The sequence below is a fragment of the Arachis ipaensis genome, chromosome B08, assembly GCF_000816755.2.
Source record: "Arachis ipaensis cultivar K30076 chromosome B08, Araip1.1, whole genome shotgun sequence".
In the NCBI taxonomy this organism is placed as follows: Eukaryota; Viridiplantae; Streptophyta; class Magnoliopsida; order Fabales; family Fabaceae; genus Arachis; species Arachis ipaensis.
In genome coordinates, this window is record NC_029792.2 from 121,279,467 (window position 1) to 121,304,493 (window position 25,027).

Below are 25,027 nucleotides of genomic sequence, written 5' to 3' on the forward strand. Positions count from 1 at the left end.
AGTTAATAATATAAAATAAGATAGAAGTGACTATTCATAATTGAATAGTTTTAGTTGATTAGACTAAAAAAATCGAAAAACACTCTAAATAAAAAGCCAAATTAACTTTAATATTAAATTCATTAATACGTGATGGTGTTTTTGTGGAAAAACAAATTAATAAATATAAAAATCATCCAAACACTTTGATTAAAAGTATGAGTGGTTAATTATTATTCATTCTTAATAATGTTTTGTTCATAACAAAAAGTAAAAATATAATTATTCAAATTTAGATTTTAGAAGAATTAACGTTATAAGTAACAAATGATCTATTTTATTATGCATATTATAAATCAATGAATCAAACTAACTGATATAATGAATTATAATTAATTGGTATAAATTATATAATATTTAAAATAAAATAAAATTAATAAGAAGAAAATAAAAAGAAATAGAAGAGATAGAAGACTATAATAAAATAAATTGAGTGTGAGAGTTTTTTTTTTTTTTTTGTAAATTTCATATCACATCCGTTTCAATAATAATAATAAATAAAAATACGTCAACTTGATATCTAAGAAAAAATGATGAGATAAAATAATAATACAGTTCTAAAGTAAAAGTTTAAATTAGACCATAATATCATTGCACAACACAAATTGAAAGTAATTTCACACTACAATATACCACACAGGTAAAGGACTTAAATTTAAATACGAAACTTTTTTTATTTATGCATACATGATAACACCATAGTTTATAAATGCTTCATGGATAACATATCATATATAACTCTGAATGATGAGCACGGAAATTGGAGAGTATGGTGGTTTGTGTCCACGATAGTTGCTTTTTTACAACGACGCCTCAGAGGAAGAAAAAGAATTGTTGTAAAAGCTATCCAATAAAAGAGTAATTGGTAAACAAATGATATTTTCTTCTAATATACACGGTCTTTTATAGTTGTAAAATGAAAATGAAAGGAATAAAATTTTGTATTTTTATATTAGGAATAGAATTTAATATTTACCTTAATAAAATTATTATTATTATTATTATTATTCACCTTCATTAGTTGGAAAAAATCTAATTTTAATATATTAAGTAGATAGATTTTATAATTTCTCCTTCCACGCCCGTTTCCCTCATTTATTTCCTTTATTATTGTAGCTCATTTTTTTTTCATATTGGAGTGATGAATATGTTGTGCTGAGTTATGTTACTATGATGGTGCTTAACATCAATGTGGGGCAGAATTTACTGACATGCTAAGCTCACAAAACGGACCATACGAATTGCATGAGAAGAAAAATAATAGGAACAAATCGGATGGTCCGATTTGCATAAAGGGAAATTCGAATTTTGGATGTAGCAAATGGGACCGTCCATTTTGTTTTTTTTTCAATGCGGATCGTTCGATTTGTAATGAAGATTTCGAACTGTCCGATTTGTCTTTACCTGATCTCACACCATTGTAAAGCTCACATGCTATCTATATACAGGTCCTACCCAATCCCTTCTCCGTAATAAAAATAAAAAGCGTATGATTGTGTGTGCCCGGCCAAAAAAAAAAAAGTGTTAAAGATTAATAGTAGTTACTCTTCTCTTATGAATTAAAGAATCTTATGCCTCAATTTCAACTACACTGAGGCATCAAGAGAAAGATGGAGGGAATAGAGCACAGAATAGTGGAAGTAAACGGCATCAAGATGCATATAGCAGAAAAAGGAGAAGGCCCTGTGGTGCTGTTCCTCCATGGCTTCCCGGAGCTTTGGTACTCCTGGCGCCACCAGATTCTAGATCTCAGCTCCAAAGGCTACCGCTGCGTCGCTCCCGATCTCCGCGGCTACGGCGACACCGATGCTCCACCTTCCATCACAAGCTACACCAGTTTTCACATTGTGGGTAACATAACAATATCCATGCTTTATAATTAGGGTTATATATAGTTCTATAAAGGTTAAATTAGTATGTTAGTGAATAGTTAAGGTAGTTTTCCAAAAAAAGTAATTAGGTTCATAAATTTGTAATTAAATATCTAAATTTTAAAATTTTTTAATTAGATCCTTACATTAATTTGGAATGTGCAATTAATTTTTTTTTACAGTAAAATTGTTTTTATCCATTTTGCATCACTAGAAAATAGTTAAGTTAAACATTTTTGGATAGATAAGAGTGTGATTCTAAATTTAAGGCTGGTGTAGGGATTTAGTTGAAAACTTTTAAAATATATCTAGACACTCAATTACAAATTTGATAAAATAATAGAGACTAATAAAATAAATTATCTTTTTATAAAAAACAAATATTATATACACTATTTTTTATATACTTTTTACTTTGATGAAAGATAACAAATTTATTTTCTCAATCATGCATATTTTTTATAGAATACCTACTAAAATACAAAATATAAACAAATACATATTACCTAATTTAGTAATGGATTTAATAATTAATTTTTTTTATAGATAATATTTTGTCTTTAATTTCTTACCGTAAAAGATATAGAGAAATGTACACAAAGTAGAACAAACATTAATTATCTTTTACAAGTAAGCTATGAATACTCACATGATACATGAAATTATGAACACTTCACTATTTAAGAAAATAAATTAATAATAGAATAAAACCAACATTTTTAAATTTTCCAAATCCAAAATCGGAATGTTTTTACAAAGTCAAAAAAAAAATTTACTTAAAAACCTATTGAAGAAAGAAAAAAAAATAAAAAGAGAAACTCTTGGGAGCTAGCAATTTTCAGTATTTTTGGTCATGATTTGATCCGTGTAAACACTAAATTGTCTTTAACAAATAAATTTTACTAGCGCGCAAATTCTGAAAAATGTAAGTGCAAACTGTATTGATTTATGTGTGCAAACTCCGGTAAATCTATGTGTAAACTATATGCTTTTTATATGCAAAACTCCTGTAAGTATGAGTGTAAATTATTGCTGAAACATGGCCAAAAATAATAATATTTACCGATTATGTAGCATTGCTCATTAAAAAAAAATCATAAATCTAGCAGTTTAAGGTTATAGCTGAAATATTTGTGTATGAATTGTGATATTAGGTGGGTGACATTATTGCGCTTATAAAATGGCTGGGTGTTGAACAAGTGTTCTTGGTAGCACATGATATGGGTGCCATAATGGGTTGGTACTTTTGCATGTTTCGACCTGAAATTATCAAAGCCTATGTATGCCTTAGCGTCCCCTTTGTCCGAAGGAACTTCAAAGTTCCCACCGTTGACGCCATGCGTGCAATTTATGGAGATGACTATTATATCTGCAGATTTCAGGTTCCACTCTTCTCATCTAAAAGGTTAAACTGGTATAGAAATTTAAAACATTGTATCTCTCAAAAAGCTAAATTATAGATGAAAAGATACCATTATATCGTAGTCTCCTTTATAAGGAATAAAATGCGACGCGTGAGTGATTATATATGTACTAGTGTATTAATATAGTAGTTATTGACATACGTATTGATTTACCCTTTTATTAATCGTACGTATAAATAATAAAAATATAATTAGTTGAGATGACATGTAGCTTAAAATTTAATTAAGAGATAATGTATTTAAGTTTTGAGGGGAAATAATACTGTCATTTTATTTCTGATGATGTCACTTTGCATATGATATTTTTACACTGTATATTATGTTTGCATGATATTTTAATGACTATGTTTCTTAATGTGATCTCACGATCCAAATTTATTTGCTGGTGGCAATAGGAACCAGGAAAAATGGAAGCAGAGATGGGTGAAGTTGGGACTGAGTATGTGTTGAAAAACATCCTCACGACACGCAAGACGGGTCCTCCGATCCTTCCCAAGGGTGAGTTTGGAACTGGCTTCAATCCTGATATGAAAGAAACATTGCCATCTTGGCTCTCACCGCAAGATTTAGCTTATTACGTCTCCAAATTCAAAAGCACAGGCTTCACTGGTGGATTGAATTACTATAGGAATTTCAACTTGTAAGTTCTCTGATCTGCAATATTTTATTCTTCCTGCTTGTTTAAATTTCTTATTATCAATATGAACATCTGATCATTTGATTCCTGAAAAATTGAAATTAAATATACCAACAAATATGTCTCTCAAAGATGTTTCATTAGTTATTAACAGGATAGATCCTAATGACCAATTCCATTTTTTGTTAGCTATTAATTCTATAGTTTTCTGAGTATTAGTTAAAAAAAGTGTAGTTGAAACTTATTTAGCAAAACAATTTTTAAGGACTAGTTTATCAGAATATTAATTTTTTATTAGGAGTAAATTTTTAGTGTCTTAATTAATTTGTTCAAGATCAAATTGGTATGTTTTTTTTTTAAAAAAATTATTGAACTCTATAGTCCTCATCAGCTATCATGAGAAGATAACCAAAGGGATGCAATGAAATTTATGTGAGCCGGAAGTGAGAGCGAGATTTTAAATTTGTAACTGTTAAAGAGAGTTGTCACATGTGATAAAGACTCGCAATATATTTTGAAAAGAAGTGGATTCGAATCTTTTCAATTCTTTTGAAAACTCTTTTTAAATGACCTATAAATCTGTAAGCACTCGTTGAGTCTGAAAGCATGTCCTAATCTTAGTAGGCTTAACCAATAATAACGAATTTATCTAAACTTTTTACCACCAAATAAAACTGTCATGACACTAACTAGCATTTACATTTTGCAGAAATTGGGAGCTTCATGCACCATGGAGTGGAGTGAAGATCAAGGTGCCGGTGAAATACATTGCAGGTGAGTTAGACATGGTATACACCTCACTGGGGATGAAAGATTATGTTCACGGTGGAGGTTTCAAAGAAGATGTGCCAAATTTGGAGGAAGTGATTATTCAAAAGGGTGTTGCTCACTTCAACAATCATGAAACAGCTGAGGAAATCAGTAATCACATTTATGACTTCATAAAAAAGTTTTGAATTGATTTCCCCAAAGAATTTGAATAATCTTCTCCACCTATCTCCTAATTATATTACTCACCTATGCTATTTGGTTAGTAGAATGTTTGTTATAGTATTTTTTTTCTTTTCTATTAAATAGCTGGCCTTTAATTTAATCAAAGCAAGTAAGCCAAGGAATACAATTTAACCTAATACCTACCAGCAAAAGCACTCGACTCATTATTTATCATTGAAAGAAATAAATTAAATCCAGCTCAGCAATGAATGATAATAATGAAATGGTAAATGTAAAATAAATGCATTTAACAGGACAAGTATCTTTGAAAAATTTTTTTCCAGCTATTATAGTTCATCAATGTTTATAAATGCCCATCAAATTGAATGGAACTCTTTTTCACTACCTGGTATGAGAGTTCAATCCGAAGATCTGGAAGTCTAAAATTTCTAAATAAGTAGATAAGTTGGTCCTTATTAGTTCTATTCCTCCTACCAAAAAAAATTTCATTTATACACATATGTTCATGAAAAACTAAGTACAAGAATAAGCCTAAGGGTAACTAAATTGTACTTTTAATAACACTAATCACTTATTATGCCTTTCTTGGCATCTCTGTGTTGTTGAACCACTAAAACTGAGCCTTGAATATCAAAATCTGAAGAAGCCAAAATATCACCAACTGTACCAAGTTCAGGACACTCTTCCCAATCACTCATACCAATTGTTAATGAACATTGCCCTCTACCACCCCTTCCTACTATAAACAAAGCGTATAAATCCCCATTCTCTTTTAGACATTCTAATGTTTCTGCTCCATCATGTACAAACTTCTCCACATATCCAATTTGGCCTGAAGTCACATACCTGTTATGTTACATAAATACAAATCCGAATATGAATATTTAAATAAGATACATACATGGTAATTTTATCATGCAATTAGGAGCAAAATATTAAACTAGCCATGGAACAATTATAGTGAATGTGAATGATTTAATTAAACAAAATACATTTTTTAGGGTCACAAGATATACTGTAGCTTTTTGAGAACCAAATTGTTAGTATTATAATGGTTTTTGGGAATCAAAGTGATGATATAATTAACAGTTTAATGACAAATATAGAATTTAAGATAGTAGATTTTAAGCTACATATCATGCATAGTAGGCTATGAAGTATAAACACTTTGTTGAGTTGTCGTAATTAAGTGTCAGACAAATTTTAGATGCAACATTCATCTAACTATCTTAATAAAAAAATGAAAAATATTTCTCCAAACACTTTTGAACACATCCAAATACAATACATGTTGATGTATCTAATCTTATTCTTAGATTATGTTAATTATAATATAAAAGATATCTAAAATGATTTTATAATTAAAAAAACATAGAAACATTAAGAAAAGGTTAATTTATGTCCATATTTTGTGTCGTGTGTTCTTTGTCTGTATCAAGTGCTTCATAGATAGTAAGTAAAATCAAAGTATCTTTTGCATCATAATTTACCTGTTATAGAAATCAACCATGAATGTGTTATCAATCTCATTCACCGTCTCTTCTCCAGTCAGCGACATCAAAATCTCTTTTTCCTCGGATTCTCCACTTTTGATCTGTTCATTTTGTACAGCAGAAGAGGACAGCAAGAATCTAATTATTGTCAGATTGACGCGCGGATGCTTGGAGATTCGTAAGCTCCAAGCAATCGCCTCACGATCATCTGCGCCGCCAAAGAAAAGTGTTGCAACATTTTGTATGTTATCAGATGAAATTAGATTTGAGAAACCAGGGGATCTGGCAAGTCCTCTTTCAATAATCACACCAACAGAACAAGGAGCATGCCTTAGAACTTTCTGGTTTGTAATTCTTATCCCTTCTTTTCCACTCTCCAGTTTTCCATCAATTCGCTGGTGCTTGTGAAAGGGAAGTATAATGATTGATACCTATGTGAACAAAAAGAAAGAAGGTTAACACTATGTTCATACAAAAATAAGCGAAAATGCAAGAACAAAATTATTTGACTGAAATGAAGACAAAGCAGATACTAAAGAAACAAACTAACATGCGGACAATGAAAAAGTTATTAAAGCTCTGACAGACTCAACTATGCTACGTGTACACCAAAATCATTCACCAAATCAATTATTTGTATAGAATACATGTTGAAATACAAAATATACATTGAAAATGAGTTAAATAACACATAGTAGCTGACTTTTTGTATGCACATAGCATTTTTGGCAGGCTTATATCTCTAAAAAAAGAGCAATAATCAAAATAAGAAATAGAAGAGTTTAAAAATGACTATTTAGTTTCATAAGTCGTAGCTGCATGTGTTGATGAGCCAATTGCTAAAAATGTTGTGCCTTTTCGAGTATTGAGTTCAATCAATGTAATAATTCTCCAATCTTATGCGAAACATGAATCAACAATCGATTGAGGGGGAAAAAAGGATTGATACCTGAAGATCTTCTGCATCATTGCAAACATCTTCATAAAGAGTTGGGAAAGAAGACACTGCCCTTCTTTGGTGTACCAAAACCTTTGTGTCTGCAGTGAAAGCATCTAATGCATTATTAATATCCACCACATCATTGCCACCATAGTCTTCGTCGTCGCTAATCTCGGCGGTTTCCTTTTCATGAAACAGCACGTTAGTCTTGATCTTCTTAACAAGCTCTATCAAATGCATCAAATAGGTGGTCGATGGTGTTTGCTTATTGCCATGTAATGCTAGAACTGTGGATAATACTGCAGACACTTGGCGAGGATCGTATACACAAGCCAGAATTCGAAGCTCATCTTCCAAGCTCTGTGGCTCCAATGCAGTATGGTTTGTTACAAACAATCTCTCTTCCCCTCTTGATAGAAAAGCCACAGTTATCCCAGATATGACTGTGTTGAGTACTATTGATACTAGCAACACATTGTAAGCTTCCGGATCAAAAGTCTACAAATATGTAGCAAAGTTAGCATATGGATATTCACATTACAATTTCTGATTAATTCAGTCAAGGACGTCTTTGGGAAGCATGGTTAACTAGCTTTTATAAAATAAAATAAATAAATGACAACCTCTCTTCAAGTATGTTTGGGTGAAAGATTATAATTTGAATTCAACAATAATGTGAGATGTTTTTTTATGGGAATACTCTTACAGCAATATTTTGAAGTTTATGATTATAAGCAGAAAATGATTATTTCATGGTTTAATTAAATTGATCTCAAATATAAAATATTAAATAATATAAACAATTAAACTTTTTTATTTTTTTATGTTTATTTCTCATCAATTTTAGTAACTTCATTATCATAAATATTTTTTAATAAACCATATTAGGTGTACACCAAATCAGCCTCCAAAACTAGCCTTCAGTGTAGAATACACATGAAATACAAAATATATATTAAAAATAAAATAAACTACACATGTATTTATACACAAATACAGGCTGATTTGGCAGCTAATTTTTTATGTGTATATAACATTACAATTCAACCAAAATAAAAAAAAAAATCTTCAATTCACTTACATCTCAACATTTCAAATAGTTGTATACTCGGTTATATGAAGAGACAATTATATAAAGAAGTGGTGAATTAGAGCTACATGTATGCCACAAAATCAGCCAATATATATAGGAATACAAAATCGCCTCACAATGTAAAAAACTTATTATAAACAACACATTCATGTTTATAAGCAAATTTCAAAAAAACTACATAATCAATCTATAATCAAATCAGATTCGTAATAGTAACCGATTTTTCATATTTACTTAAAAGTTGAATATGTGCAGATTTTCCAAACACACCTCAAGAGAAGAATTACACTCACAATAACTTGCTTAGCAGAGGCACCAATAAAGAGAAGATCAGCATAGCCTCTTGTGTTCAACACAAATCCAAGGAAGATTCCTTCACTAGTTGGATACTGAAGGTAACGGCACACAAGAAGAGTGCCACTGAGCTTGCTTCCAATCCCTAACAGGACCAAGATGGCGACATTCGTCAAGCGATTCAAGTTCCAGAAAGCGTTGATAATGTCGCATTGTAACCCTAAGTATCCAAAGTAGACTGGAAGGACAAAATTGTAAATTGAATAGCCGAGTTTATGGAGAAGTGTTCTAGCTGATTTGCCTTCCCTTGGAAATGCAAGGCCTATCAAGAAACAGTTAAGAATACTGTTGAAACCCCAAATTTCTATGACCATGGAACTCACTAGAAGCAAAAACAAGATTAGTAACAGCTCAGGAGCCTTCAGGTACTTTTGGTTTCGGTTTCTCCCATTCAACCAAACGGCTAAGTACCTGTTTGCAAATTAAATGGTACTCCAAAACTTCAGAATGAAATTTCAGTTTTTTAAAAATAATTAAATTAGTCTCTTAATTGATAAATGTGAATTTTATGGTGTTTTTGTTGTGATATTTAAATTGTCTAACTTATTTTTTAAAATAAAAAAATATTTAAAATAAAAAATAAATTATTTAAAATTTATTAAATATTTTTTTTTTAGTAATTTAGGCACAATATTAAAAATATTCAAATATATATTTTAAATTAGTTAATTAGATTTATTTTATTTTTTATACTAATATAAAATTAATTAACAAAAATGATTCTAACTAATCAATTTAAGGTATTTATTTGATTCTTCTAAAATCTTAGTCATGCTACCTCATGTTAACCGCAATTGAATTAGAAGCAAATAATTTTATAAATTTAAGGACTAATTTGATTATTTTTTAAACATTACATGCTATTTTGATAAGCACTCAAAATTTCATAAACCAAATTAGGCATTATATAAAATTCTTTTATTAGCAATTCTGTAAATCTCAGAGAAAAAGAATAAGTACCTATTTATAACAATCACTACGCCAGTGACTGAAATGCAAGCAAAACTATAGAAGAATCTTTTCTTATTGAAATTAACCATTATATTGAAGAACACCAAGCATCCCATCTCTGTGATCACGGCAGCAGACACGGCGATCCGGCCGACGTCGGACGCACCAAACCTCAACTCGGCCGCCAGGCGAATGACCATAGGGGAGCTTGTGTATGATATCACAAGCATGATGATCATACAAAAATATTGCATAGGTGCATTGGATTCTAACTCTTGGTACAAATAAAAAGAGACAGAAATACCAAAGATGGCACCCATTAATCCACCACCACAAGCCACCAAGCATACTAGACGCCAATTCCGCAGCGTGTAATGAATGTTCATCTCTAAACCAAACAAGAACATGAAGAGTATGCGGCAGAAGAAGCTCACAACTTCATAGTAGTTTATTGAACTTGCAGGGAAAAAAGTCTTCTTTATATAATTAATATGTGACATTGGTCCTAGTACCAAACCAGCCTGTGGAATAATTAATAATAATAGAAATGGAAATTAGAAATTAGAAATATTTTGTGTGAGATAGACAAAGAAAATTATATTTTTGCACTAAGTTGATTGGATTATTATTAATTACCAGAATTTGTGCAACAGGACCAGTTTGACCCATTGTTTTTAGCACAACATTGAAGAAGTGTGAGACAACAAGAATGCATGCCACTTGCATCCCCATTGAGCTTAGAGGGTTAACAAGATCAGAATCACAGAACATATTGCCGGTGGCATCCATTGTGCTTTTGTAGAAAGGTTAAAATTCAAACTTCAAAGTTCAGGAAGAATTAATCAAGTGTTGCTATATCAAAATCTTGTATGAATTTTCTGGAATAAAAAAAAACCAAGTTTTTTAAATTTCAGATCCTATATTGTTGGTGGAAGATTGGTGGTACAAAAACATTAGAACATTTTACTTTTTCTTCATTCACTACTATTTATAATTTGTAAAATCGAAGACAATATAATTTAATTTTATCTTATTTTATTGTGCCACGTCGGCATAATCCACATGGCACAATTTTTCATGTGTCTAGTTGCTAAGGCTATATGGGAGGATGAGTTAGTTATGGTAGTTAGCCTTAACAGTTAATTCTGTTATTGTGTATAAATAGGTGCAAAGCTTGTAACTAATGCACATATGAAATATATAATTCATTCAATATCTTCCAAGACAACAATTCTCTGTTCTCTGCCATCTATATTCTGCTACTCTTTGGAAGCTATCAGGATTCAAGTGTCACTTATAAAATGGTAATTTATTTGTTTTCAGATTTTTTATTTTTTATTTTTTGAAAATATGTTTGGCTTATTTTTATGTTTTTTGTTTTTAAAAACCAAAAATAGAAAAAACATGTTTGGTCTGGTCATTTTGAATATGTAATTTTAATTTAAATTAATTTAAATGTAAAAATATCTTAGAATAAAACTAAAAAATCAATTGATTATATTTCATAACATTTTAATGTTTTTAGTGAGTAAGTATTTTAAATTAGAAATTATCTTTTCTGAAATATAAATTTCAAAAATAGTGTGTATGGAAATAATATTACTAGGTATTATTTTAATCAAATTTGTTTAGTTAAAAACTTAAAATTTAAAATTTCAAAGCTAAATTGCAGTAACATATCAATTAAAGAATGGAGTAGTAGTAGTAGAATTCAAAAATAACTTATAAAACAATTAAGCATTTTATAAACATTGTTCTAAATTTGTCCATATATAATATACTTTGTACTAGTTTTTTAAATAATAATCTTTAATAAAAAAATAACCTAAATTATTCTGTTCTATAAACTATTTTAGTGTAAACAAGTCCAAACAAGATGTTACCTGAAGTAAAACATAAAAAAATGTGAATAATTTTTTATTAATCCAATGTCTATGATTTGCACACATTTATTCTACAATAATTTTTTGAATTTCTGCCATTTATTTGATTTGGATAGCATCTGCATTGCTATTCTGATTCAGCCTCAAACCTTCCTCATTTCTTATCAAGTTTTCAATAGAATATTGATCGAACAATTGATCACTTTTATTTTGTCACCTAGTAAAATTAAGTATAGTAGAACAAATATTTAAAGTACTCTTTGTCTTCTAATTGAATAATTTGGCATAAATTTTAAAATTAGAAATCGTGCTTTTTAACACTTTTGAACATCTTTCAATAATTTTTTTTTTGTTAAAAATGGCTATAATTAAATGATTTTTGTCTTCTATATGATTGGCTCCATCATTAAAATGATGTAAGTTATATTTTTTTTTATAATATAAAGCAAAATAATCGAACACATTAAAAAAATACAAGTAAATCCTCATGATTGTCCTTTAGGCTGCGTTTGTTTCTCAGAACAGGATAGGATAAGATACTGAGAACAAGACATAAGAGACAGAGACACAAAACTTTATGTTCTTGTATTCTGTTTGGTGATAAACTAGAACAAATTATGAAAATTCAATTTATTCTCATTTTTTTTTCATTCAAAAAATTTGAGATGAAAAATATAATAATAAAAAATATAATTATAAAAATTTAACAAAAATAATAAAAGAAAAACTAAAAAATAAGTTGTGTCCCTTGTTAGTGTCTCCGTGTCCTTCCTGTCAAGATGGACACAAAATACACTAATTCAGTGTCTCTGGACACATTGTCTCTGTCCATGTCTCTTCTGCCAAGCACGATTTTGTATTTCTGTGTCCCTATCTCAGTAAATAAACGCAACCTTAGATTCACACAATTATTTGATTTGATCATTGAGATCCCAATTTTTCTATAGCAATTTTCCAAATAGAATTTCGGACACCATAGTCATTCTTATTATCGTTTCCGGTGCCGAGTGAGCTTTTGGAGTGCTAATATAGCCATCTTTTGCCACGCTAGACAGTTCTAACAGCTAGGTGGTGTGGATTCATTCTAATTTGACCCCAATTTTTCCCTCCTCAATATACAACCCGAATCCCAAATGTGCAGAGAGCACTTTATCTTGTGTTTTTCATCTTCTCCTCATTCTTCTTCTTCATCTCTTTTTTCTTCTTCGATAATTGATGTTGATGTTAAGAAACTATGATGAGAGGTGGTAGCACTAATGCGGAGAGCTTTGTCCAGTCACGTTTGAGTGGCTAGTCAGCGAGGATGCAGAACTGTGGGAGGGCAGCATGAGTGCCTGAATGGTGTGGTTGTGGCTATTGTCCTGTTTTGAGGTGGACTGGGACAGATTCGAATTCAAACAAACATTTTTTTTGTTGTCCCAATTATAATTTGAGTGAAGAAGTTAATTCTCTGTGTTGATTTGTTAATTGTCCCTTATTTTTTCAATATCTTCTAATTATCGGTTTATTTCAGATAAGTAAAAAGTGGTGGTGTGGATTGTTTGTGTGGGCTGATGTTGGACATGATGAAGATAAAAAACTAAAGAGCAACATGAAAAAAAATTTCCGGCTTCTTTAAATGAAGTTCAGGAAAGAGCAAAGAAGTACATCAACATTGAGGAAAATTTCCGGCTCAGGGAACCGTTCCCATGTGCAAGCCTGCTATATCAAGCTCGGGAGAAGGAGAGGGAGCCTAAAAAGAAGGAGGAACAAAATACAGAGAAGCCTCAAAAGTACCACAATTATACTCCTTTCAGAGTCTCTCTAGTAGATGTCTACAGAAAAATATGTCATACAGAGAAGCTCCCGCGTCCTTGTCCAATCAAGCATAAGATGGCGCGAAGTCGGACAGAATACTATGAGTACCATAAACTTTACGGACACCCCACTAATGAATGTTACGACCTAAAAAATATCCTAGAAAAGCTGGTCAGAGAAGGTCAGTTGGACAGGTACCTATCCAACAGATTGGATGACCAGAGAAAGAGAAGGAGGGACGAAGAGGACGGACGAAAAGAGCGTCCACCTTAGACCCCCCAGAGCGACACGTACACATGATCAATGGGGGACTCACTGGAGGAGGGATATCGAAATCATCATGCAAAAGGAACCTCAAAGAGGTGTACCAAGTCGGGGAGGGAACTAAACTACTCGACTTACCTACCATCTCATTCACTAAAGAAGACGTCGAAGGGGTGACCCTGGGCACGACGATCCCATAGTAATAACAATGATCATCGCAAATGCTAACCTCCATAGAACCCTAATAGACCAAGGCAGTTCAGTTTAAATCTGCTTTTGACAAGCTCGGGTTGGAAGAAAAGGACTTAAAAGTCTACTCAGACAACCTGTTCGGCCTATGGGATGCACCAATAAAACCCCTAGGATACATCCCCCTATACACTACTTTTGGAAAGGGTACAAGATCGAAGACACTGTGCGTAGATTACATCGTTGTCGATGTCAACTCGCCCTACAATGATTTAATAGGTCGGACTACCCTGAACCGACTTGCAGCTATCGTCTCAACGTCCCATCTCTGCATGAAGTTTCCCACACCAGAAGAAATTGCCACCATTTAGGGAGACCAGAGGCTAGCTCAAAAATGTTATAATGAAAGCCTCAATTCAAAAAGTAGCTCGGAAAGCAAGGAAGTCAACACAATTGAACTTGGTAGAGTTTGAATTCGAGAGGAGCTACGCCCCCAACATAGGGGCAAGACGGAAAAAGTACAAATCGGAGACCACCCAAATAAGACAACAAACATAGGGGCTAACCTGGAGGGAAACCTAAAGGAACATCTCATCGACCTCCTAAGAGGAAAGACCGACCTCTTCGCCTGGAAAGCCTTAGACATGCCTAGCATAGATCTCGACCTGATGTCCTATAAACTCACAGTGTACCCGGACTCCCGATCTGTCCAGCAAAAGCATCGGAAGCTCGGGCCAGAAAGGGCACAGGTCGTGGAAGAGCAAGTACAAGCCTTGCTGAAAGCAGGATTCATAAGAGAGGTCAAATATCCATTGTGGCTAGCTAACGTCGTTTTGGTGAAAAAATAAAATGGGAAGTGGAGGATGTGCGTTGATTACACCGACCTCAATAAAGCTTTCTCCAGGGACTCTTATCCTCTTCCCAGCATTGATTCCCTGGTCAACTCAGCCTTAGGCTATCGGTATCTGTTCTTTATGGACGCCTACTCGGGATACAATCAAATCTCGATGTACAAGCCGGATCAAGAAAAGACCTCGTTCATAACTCCAAAGGCCAACTATTGCTACGTAGTAATGCCTTTCAGATTAAAGAGCGCAGGGGCTACATACCAACGACTAATGAAAAGAGTATTTTCCTCTGACTTGGGAAACTCATGGAGGTATACGTAGATGACATGCTCGTCAAAACCAAAGAGGACGCGACATTATTGTTCGACCACTGTGAGGTGTTCTCTACAATAAGGAAGTATGGAATGAGGTTGAACCCCTCCAAATGCACTTTCGCAGTAGAGACTGAAAAGTTTTTGGGATTCATGTTAACCCAAAGAGGCATAGAAGCAAACTCAGACAAATGTCAGGCTATACTAAATATGAAAATCCCGACTTGTGTCAAAGAGGTCCAGCAATTAAATGGAAGGTTAGCAACCTTGTCCAAGTTTCTAGCCGGATCAGCCCTGAAATCACTTCCCTTATACTCAATCCTAAGAAAAGGGAAACAATTCGAATGGACTCCAGAATGCGAGGAAGCCTTCCAGGATTTCAAAGCCTTCCTGGGCCAGCCACCCATACTCGCCCGACCAATAAAAGGAGAAGAACTCATGTTATACCTAGCTATGGCAAGTCAGCCATAGCCTCCGCCCTAGTCCGAGAAGAGGAAAAGGGGCAACAACCTATCTATTTTACCAACAAAGCCTTATAAGGGGCAAAGTTGAACTATCAAAAGATAGAGAATTTCACCTACGCCCTTATCCTCACATATCGAAGACTCCGACCCTACTTTTAGGCTCACACCATTAAAGTCCGCACTAACCAACCAATGAAACATATCTTACAGAAGACATAATTGGCAGGACAGATGCTACAATGGGCAGTAGAGCTGTCCGAGTTTGACCTAAAGTACGAAGCTTGGACAACGATCAAGTCACAATACCTTGCGAACTTCGTCACCGAATACACTGAAAACTCAGGAAATCCATCCACATGGAGCCTATACATAGATCAAACAAAGCCGAGAGTGGAGTAGGAGTCATTCTAGAAAGTGATCAAAGAACTTAGATAGAACTCTCCTTGAGATTTGAGTTCCCTGCCTCCAACAACCAAGCAGAGTACGAGGCCTTACTCGCTGGCTTAAAGCTGGCTAAAGAAGTGGGAGCTGAAAAACTGGTGGTGTTCAGTGATTCGCAGGTAATAACTTCACAAATTAACAGCACCTATCAAGCCAAAGACCCCACTATGAAAAGATACTTGAAAGAAGCTCGAGGACAACTGGCACACTTTTTGGCAAGAGAAATCCGACATATAACCCAAGAATTCTATGCCCCAGCCGATGCCCTCTCCATATTAGCCAGCACCAAGCCAGGGGGCAATAATATGAGTCTTATCTAAGAGACCCTACAAGCATCATCAATATCAAAAGAGGAGGATAACTCGAACCCCGAAGCATTGACCATATCCAACCAGAATTTAGGATGGATGACTCTTATAGTCAACTACCTCAAATTTGATGTCATTCCCAATGACAAAAAGAAGCCAGAAGGCTCATTAAGGAAGCACAAAATTACATATTAGTCCATAATATCCCATACAAAAGAGGGATCTCAACACCCCTCTTGAAATGTGTCCCGACTTCTAACACGAAAGAAGTCTTAGAGGACATACACAGTGGCATCTGCGTCAATCACCTAGGAGCCTGGTCACTAGCCAAAAAGGTGATCCGGGCCGGCTTCTTTTGGCCGACCTTACAAAGGGAAGCAACCGAGTTCGTTAAGAAGTGCCCACCGTGTCAGAAACACACCAACTTCCACGTCGCGCCACCCAAGGAGCTCGTCAGCGTTATCTCGCCATGGCCATTTGCAAAATGGGGTCTCGATTTGCTCGGACCATTTCTGCAAGCTTCGGGACAAGTCAAATACCTTATAGTAAGTATTGACTACTTCACTAAATAGATTGAGGCTAAACCCTTAGCAACCATCACTGCCCAGAAAAGTCGAAAATTCTTATATAAGAATATTGTCACAAGGTTTGGAGTTCCACACTCCATCACCACGGACAATAGGACTCAATTCACTGACTCAACCTTTAGGAACCTGGTGGCCAACCTAAAAATAAAACACCAGTTCACATCGGTAGAGCATCCCCATGCTAATTGACAGGCCGAAACCGCCAACAAAGTCATACTGACCGGGTTAAAACGCCGACTACAAGACGCAAAAGGGGGCTTGGGCTGACGAGCTACCTCAAGTCTTGTGGGCATATCAGACCACCCCACACTCCATGACAGGAAAATCACCCTTCTGACTTGTTTATGAAATGGAGGCCATGATTCTCATAGAAATAACTGAAGAGTCACTTAGAGTAATATTCTATAATGAAGGAGCCAACATCTAGGTACAAAAAGAAGAGCTTGACCTCCTCCCAAAAGTCCGAGAAAGAGCTCGGATCAGGGAAGAAGCTCTAAAACAAAGGATGGCCCCAAGATACAACCAAAAGGTGATCAAGAGGAGCTTTGGCACCAACGACCTCATCCTGATCCGAAATGACATTGGGGTACAAAATTCGGGAGAAGGGAAGCTGACTGCTAATTCGAAAAGGCTTTACAAAATAGTAGAGGTCTTAGGCAAAGGTTACTACAGAGTGTCTGACCTCCAAGGGCGAGAGCTCCCGAGGTCCTGGCACGCATTTAACCTGAGAAGGTACTACAGCTAGACAGCAAACCTTGTGCTGAGGTGTACTCTTTTTCCCCGATTTTAGGATTTTTTTTTAATGAGGCACCAGCACAAGGGCTAGAGTACTCCAGCCCCTAGCACATAGATTCTAAAAAGGAATTTCTTAATTACTAATAAAATTCTTATTTCTTTCACTCCTGTTTCTCCAAAAGTTTCCTACTTAGAACACATTAATTTAAGCTCGACAAATCGCGAAAATCATTTTCCAACCTAAAAATACTCGGTAAGATGAAGCGACGAGGTACAAATTAATGAAAGAAGTTATATAAACAACTCGTACAAAGCTACCTCAACGAGATCGGACAAAAAATGAGCTGTAAAAGTAACTTAATAAAAGCCGACTACTCGAAGTCGAAACTATGAAAGGAAACTAATAACTTACAATTTAACAAAGTTGCTAAGACCTAAAAGTCAAGCAAACTATGTTCAAATACAAAGACATAACTTCATTTTAAATGCAGAAAAAGTTCTGTGAGACATAAAGAGAATAACTTCGAAACATTACTTTATGAAGTTGTGAAAGCAACTAAAAAGTAAAAGTGTTCGAGAAAGCTACCAACTACTACAAAAAATTAAGTGTTTTAAGGACCCACAGGTCGGGTCATTCTGATACAGAAAAAGAAATTAAGATTTTTCACCGAAGAGCAGGTTGAGGCTCTCGCCCGTAGAAGCGTCTTTTCCTTCGACAAGTGGAGATGAAGGGTGCATGGAAATCGGCACAGCGAAGATAGGAGTAAGTGATGGAGGAGTCTCCACGACAACGACCTCAAGTTGATCCTCAGGATGGACCTCCAAAGTTTGGCCGGCCTGAGGAGCAGAAGTCTTCAGGTTAAGGGGAGGCCCCTCATCCTCATCAGGAGCCGGCACGATCTTCCCCTCAACGACGATGTTATCTGTGCTGAACAGAGAAAGATCTAGGTCAGGGGCAAGAACTTGAACTTGAGCTTTCAAGTTCTCGAACATCTCGTTCATTCCCCCGACCACATGCTCCTGGAGGTCGGCATAGTCATCCCAGGCAGCCTTCAGCTCCTCCCGGATATCAATCAACTCCCCATAGGTACGGGAGTAACTCTTCTCAGCCTTCTTCTTCATCTCCTCTGCCAGCAGTGCCACGGCCTCAGCCTTCACAGCTCGGGCACGAGTCATCTCCAAGTCATACTTTAGCTTGACATTCTCCTCCTCCAACTCCGACTTCAAACCATTCACCCTTTCCACCTCAGCTCGATCAAAATCAAGGAATGCCTGAGTAGCGTGAACAGGGGTCTTTTTCAGAGCCTTGGCCAGAGTAGTGTTCATCCCCGTCATACGAATACAGTTACGAGTCATATGGTGAAGGTGATTCTCGATGGACACGTCATCCATGGCTAGCTAGATGTAAGGGAGCATATTATTTTCACTCTAGGCAAACCCGTCAAAATCTTTGTCACTAATACTTGGCCCCCTGGAGGCCTCCTATTTTTTAGGAGGAGGTCCCTGAGGCGACGGAATACCCAAACTCTCCAAGGTCAGGTCAGGAGAAACTAAGCGAACAACCGAAGTAGGGATAACCTTCCTTGAAGCAGTAGCGCCAAAACCCGATTTCTGGGGAGAAAGTCGGGAGGAAGCACCCTCAGTCTCTTGGCCCTGAAGACTCCGAGCTACCACCTCCTTCTTGGTTTTGCGAAGGTACTTCATAGACGAGGTCTTGGAAGCCATAGTTTCTGCAAGGAAGAAAACACGTCAGGAACAACAAAAAGTAGCTCAAAAAGAATTATAAAGTTAAAGGTCAGGAAACTACCTAACTCATAACGGAGTTTACTGGAGTCTCCTAAAAACTCTTTTTGTCCAAGTGAGGAGCCCGATCCCAACACTCTTGCAACACGTCCACAAAGGCTTTTTCAACTTTGTTTAAACTATCTATGGTGTACTTGGTCACTACAGGGTGTTCTTGCCAGAAGAGGGAAAAGGTTGGCTCGTCATTTTCATCCAAAAAGAAAGGTCGGACACCTTCCACAGCTCGGACCTTAAAGAAATAATTTTTAAAATCATGAAAAGACTCATCAAAAATATAAAATACCTTCCTACCCTGAATGGTGTGTAAAGAAAACGAAGAAGCCTTCCCCTTCAACGTCCCGGGCTTGGTCAAAATAAACAGGTAAAGAAAGAGCTCGGTGGAAGGTCGGACATCCAGTTCCTGACATGGAAGCTGAAAAATTTTTAGAAGGGCCCAAGAGTTTGGATGAAGCTGAAAAGGGGTCACGTTACAAGATTAGAGGACGTCGATCTCAAAATCAGTAAAAGGAATGGATATGCCTAGCTTAGTAAAAAAGCAGTCATAGGCATAAAAGAAAGGACGCTCCGATCTATCTAAAGGAGGAAAACAAACCCTCTCCTCAGGGTCAGGTGCTATCAGCTCATAATTTTTTTCATCCTCCCTACTCTCACAGATCCTATGATGTCTACGATAGGTGTCACATTACTTCCTATCCACTACAGGAACACAACACAAAACATTGGTATCTACCCAAGCTAGAAGACTAGAAGGAACCTTAGTAGACATGCTGAGAATAGACGTGATGGTAATCAGTGGCTAAGAAAAAGGGGGTTGAATCTTAGCCCCTTTTTTGCTGAGTAATACTTGCTGCCTTTTAGAATGCTCTAGGAGATTTATCTATGTTTTGTCTCATAACCAGACACGAGACATTTTCTTTTTGTCTCGTATTCAGTCAGGAGATATTTTTCAATTTTGTCTCCTTAGCAACAGAAATTGAAATGGAGTAGAAGAGAAAGAGAGAATCACACCAAGAAGTATCCTGGTTCAGCTGCTAAGTGCAATGCAGCCTACGTCCAGTCTCCATCACAACAATGATGGAATTTCACTATAATCAACTGGTTACAGACACCAATTCTTCCTTAGGAACTACCCATTCCTATCTGGGACAAGTCCATAATCTATACCCAAAACTGAACTTGACTTGGTCACCTACCAAGCTTTTAACTGCTAAGTGCAAACCCAACTTACAAGGGGATTCCCACAGAATCATGATACACAACACATAGATGTACAAAGGACCTCTAAGACACCTATGGTTTTTTCTTTAATTTTGTACCCTCTGCCTTTTACCTCTCACTGACTTTTTCTTACAAACCTCACACTGTTTGCCTTTTTCACCATGAGACTCAAGACAGACAAAACTAAAGAAAAGAAAACAAAATGTAACACATTGAAGGAGAAAAACTTCTGTTAGCTTGGGTAGCTATGAGAACTCTGTGCTTTCTCTCCTTGTCTCAAGCCTTGGCTGTTCACCCTTATTATAGAAGGGGAAGCTTCCAAAGTTGAAACCGGTTGAACCAAGCCACCTTCTTCTTCTTCAACCATCAAAACCGGTTCGAACAGAGAGAGGAGAGAGGGAACCGAAAGCAAAACCAACATGCAATTACCTCTCTTTCATCCCTTCTCGTCAAGCTTCATCAATCTGAGCCTTCCATCTTCACTTGGTCCTCAAGAAGGATTTTTTACCCTTGATGAACGAACTCTTGATCCTTGACAGCTCCTTCTGTTCCATTTTTGCTTCTTCATCCACGTAGCTACAGTAGCTACCTTCTGTGATGGATGAACAAAAGTGGAAACGAGCTTCACCTCAGAGATCTTCTTCTCTGACCGAATCAGATTGCTTCTACTTTAGGCATGGAGATCTTGAAACTTCTTTTCCACATCTTGCCTTTAGTGAAAAAGATCTCAGCCACGCCATGCCTTGGATCTTCTTTTTGTTAAGGCCATCATCACCTTAGTCTCTTGCTTGTTCATAGCTTCTCTGCTTCTTCTTCTGATAGCTTGCATTTTCTTCTTTCCTGTCAGTGAAGTGACCGAAACAAAAGAAAGAGAGGAGAAAGAAGAGAGAAAAGCTTTTAATGGAAGTAAAGAAAGAAATTAAAATGAGTTAAATTTCCACTTTCCATTCCCCTATGCCTTGTAACGTGTGAGAAGTAAATGCCATCAAATCAATTTATATTTTCTCTTTCCTGTTACCAATGCAATTAAACCAAGTTAAATAAATTTGAATTCCATCAAAGAGGGAAGTGGATAACCGAACCAAACATGCTCCACTCCATTCTTCTTCCTTTCAAATTCAGACCAACCAATTGTTGGGTCAAATAGAAGCATTACTTTTGGGCTTGCTCAATAATTTTCTGGCCCAATTATCTTGCTAACCAATTAAATATTTCAGTCACATATCATATAGCATTTTTGTGCAAGGCTGAATATTTCCTTAACATATTTGGGCTTTAAGTTGCTTATGCCCAATGATAAAAAATCTGCACATACAATAGAAATTATTAAACAAATAATTTTGAAGCCAAAATCAAATTAATAATTTCTAATTAATATTTTTAACAATGTTTGATCATCACAATAATTTAAAGTTTTCCAAACTCAACAAGACGAACAAGACATAAAATCTCTCTTTACAAAGGCAAAGTAAAAGAGGTCGTCACTAAAAAGAACCCAGACATCATACAAAGCACGGACAAAAACAATGAAACCAAAGAAAGTTATTCTTTTCAAAATTTTCCAAGAAACAACCAAAGGTGTCTCTCTCATGCAACATCATCACATCACAGCGACACCCTTGGAGGCAATACAGATGCAAGCGGGCAACAAAAACAATAACAGTTACAGTTCTACGAAGATCAAAAAAAAATTTCAAATCAATAAAGGGAGTATTTTTAATCCCAGTACCCTACGCCGGCCCCAGAAAGAAAACAAAAAGACTTTTTTAGCAAAAGCAACGCGATAACAGTTAAAGTAGAGAATCAACACAACAAAGTATAACAACATCAATACTATTACACGAAGCAGCTCCATAAGAAAAACAAAACCATCGATAAAGTCAGCAAAAAACACTAACCTTACGGTTGATTCAAACCAGAGGAGGGCACGCCAAGCAGCAGAAACAACAGACGGTCCTCTCCAAAGAATTCTTCAAAGATGAAACTTTAGAGAGGTTGAAAAAAGGAATCACAAGAGCAAAAATGAACAAAGAAAGGAGCTTCTGTTCGCAAACGATAACCAAAGCTTTTTCAGAAATGAAGAAAGAGGAAAGAAGAAAGGCCACGACGCTTTTATAAGAAACAAAGGGTAACAGGTCTAATAACTCCTCTTTAAAGTCATGCACACAAATCAAGAAAACAGACGCGCCAAATTTGCCCCTCATTTAAAAGGGAGGCAACGTCCAAATTTTCAAAACACGTCGAGTACCTGACCTCCGGGAAGGTGGGAGAACCCGACGTCTAAAACGGAAGCCTCGGAATGCTTGAGCCCGACCTCTGTAGAGCCTAGGACTCCAGCAAGAGCACTGTTCAATGTTCATACCCTGGCCCAACTATCAGAGCCAAGCACAGTAAACAAAAGGCCCACCCAGAAAGGTGGCCTGCCTAAGCATATCCGACCTCTTTTAAGAGGTTGGGCATCAACAAAAGAGCCCAACTATACTTGCCTAAACAGGTAAATCCCTCCGAAAATCTCCCCAACTATCTTTATCTTCGCTAAAAAATAGATCATAACAAAATTCCAAGATAAAGGGAATGGTTATCCATCAGAAAAGATAGAATAACTACAACAAAGGTGGTTATCAAATCTACTATAAATACATTGACACCCGTCAGGTATGAGACACGTTATAACCCACTAAAAACCTGCCTAAAACCCTTGCTAACTTAAGCATCAGAGTCCCTTTAAGGTACCACCCCCTACCTCCTCACGAGGAACCCGGACAGGCAGCACCTCGACACCAAACAAGTCGGACGCTGCCACTCAAAGGGACATGGACCTCACGTTCAGACCCAAATCAATGTTTCAGGTAACTCTTAGAACAATTGTAATAATTCAGGTGATTATTTGATTAGCATAATTTTTTAGTACAAAAAATCTACATCCATTCACAAATTCAATAATTTACAAATTCAATAATCTACGTGTAGGTATTTTATAACTAACAAGTCTCTCAAATATTAATTTATTTATTTTATTATACAATTTAACAAATATATATAATATCTTATAAATGACCGATCAATATGAAGAAGTAACGGAGATACAAGTCAAGATTATGCCAACACAAATTTTCAAAATAGAATGATAAAAAATCGAATACAAAATAATATAAAGCAGTTGGAGGTGTTCGCGATGCGTTTGAATCGGTTTTGAATAAAAAATTCATCCGATCTGAACACTAATTTTACTTGCAGTGCGGTTTGGATTGGATATTTTTTTTAAAAAAAAGTCTGATATGATCCAATCAAATTTCAAGCAGTTTTGATTAGATTAGATTTGTGATTTTGTAAATTAAAAAAATTAAATATATATAAGAAGTCCCATTTACAAAAAATAAAATTCAATCAAATCTAAATTAGTACGATTTTAATCGATTTTTAATTTAAATTGAATTAAATAAATAATTTAATTTAGATCCATTTAAATTTAAACATTTTTATAAAATATCAATAAAAACTAACATTAATTTACAAAAATTTTAATTAATTTTTAAATAATATACTTATTAAAATTTATCATATCCTATCATTAATTCAGGATCCGCGGAAGTCACTCTAGCTCATGAAGTAAAAGAAAAAGTTTGTGTTAAGTAATAAGAGATTAAGAGTTGAAGACAAAAGGAGGTACCGTTATAGAAGCCAGGTATTTGGTTGTACCAACGACTTCGTCACAGCAGTCCCTTTCTTCTGTTCTCTCTTCTCTGTTTCCGTCTACTTTGAATTTTCACGTTTCATTACTTTCCTCTTCTTCTGCTTCTTCCTCCTAACCCAAATCAATTTAATTAGGTAACCACTAATCACTAATCAATCTTCCTTACTCTCCTTAATTATTAATTTACGATCTCTTTCTCTCGCTAATTCATATAGGGTTCTTCTCAATTCCTTTCTCGTAACGTGCTTGCGCTATTTTCAGTTTCCTTTATAAATTAGATTCTTTACCTAGAATTTATGTTCTCATCGGTTTATGAGTGATGGAAAAATTTACTTTTTTTTTTTTCTTTTCTTTTTCTCAAAAAAGAAATTTTTTTTTAATTATTTTGTACTTATTGAGTTCATTCTGTTTTTTAAGAACTTATGATTTTATCAATTAATTTTGACTTGTGAGATGTTTTTCTTGACTTGCGTACAGGACTAAGCGATCAAGTATCATCCGATTATTCTTTGTTCGGTGGCTTCTGACTTCTGAGTCAATGCCTTCTATCATCTCACCTCAGTGGCAAGATAAGGCCTCTGGTTTCTTTTCTTCCTCAGGTATCGTTTCTCTAAAACTTCACATTTGTGTTCCCTTTTGAGACCCCATTAAGAATGATAAATTACAAAGTTCACACGATTTTCCCACTTTCAGACTTTGAGGACCACTATAAGGATGGAATTGTAGGGT

General features: G+C 35.3%; 3 protein-coding genes across 3 annotated transcripts in view; 2 read left to right on the forward strand and 1 right to left on the reverse strand.

Moving 5' to 3' along the window:
* Positions 1,508-5,064, forward strand: LOC107613831 (epoxide hydrolase A). The gene is made up of 4 exons (XM_016315997.2): positions 1,508-1,886; positions 3,065-3,292; positions 3,730-3,974; positions 4,681-5,064. Exons 1-4 carry the CDS (start codon positions 1,650-1,652, stop codon positions 4,925-4,927), a joined length of 957 nt encoding a protein of 318 aa, XP_016171483.1. The 5' UTR covers positions 1,508-1,649; the 3' UTR covers positions 4,928-5,064.
* LOC107611974 (cation/H(+) antiporter 1) lies at positions 5,359-9,221 on the reverse strand. The gene is made up of 4 exons (XM_021109919.1): positions 8,745-9,221; positions 7,368-7,856; positions 6,416-6,849; positions 5,359-5,771 (listed from the first exon to the last, which is right to left on the reverse strand). The coding sequence occupies exons 1-4, from the start codon at positions 9,117-9,119 to the stop codon at positions 5,489-5,491; spliced, it is 1,581 nt and encodes a 526-aa protein (XP_020965578.1). The 5' UTR covers positions 9,120-9,221; the 3' UTR covers positions 5,359-5,488.
* The window catches only part of LOC107613597 (uncharacterized Rho GTPase-activating protein At5g61530), a gene marked incomplete in the record, with an annotated part of 5,880 nt that continues 5,092 nt past the window's right edge, over positions 24,240-25,027 (forward strand). Inside the window, 1 exon segment of the mRNA XM_016315674.2 lies at positions 24,240-24,432.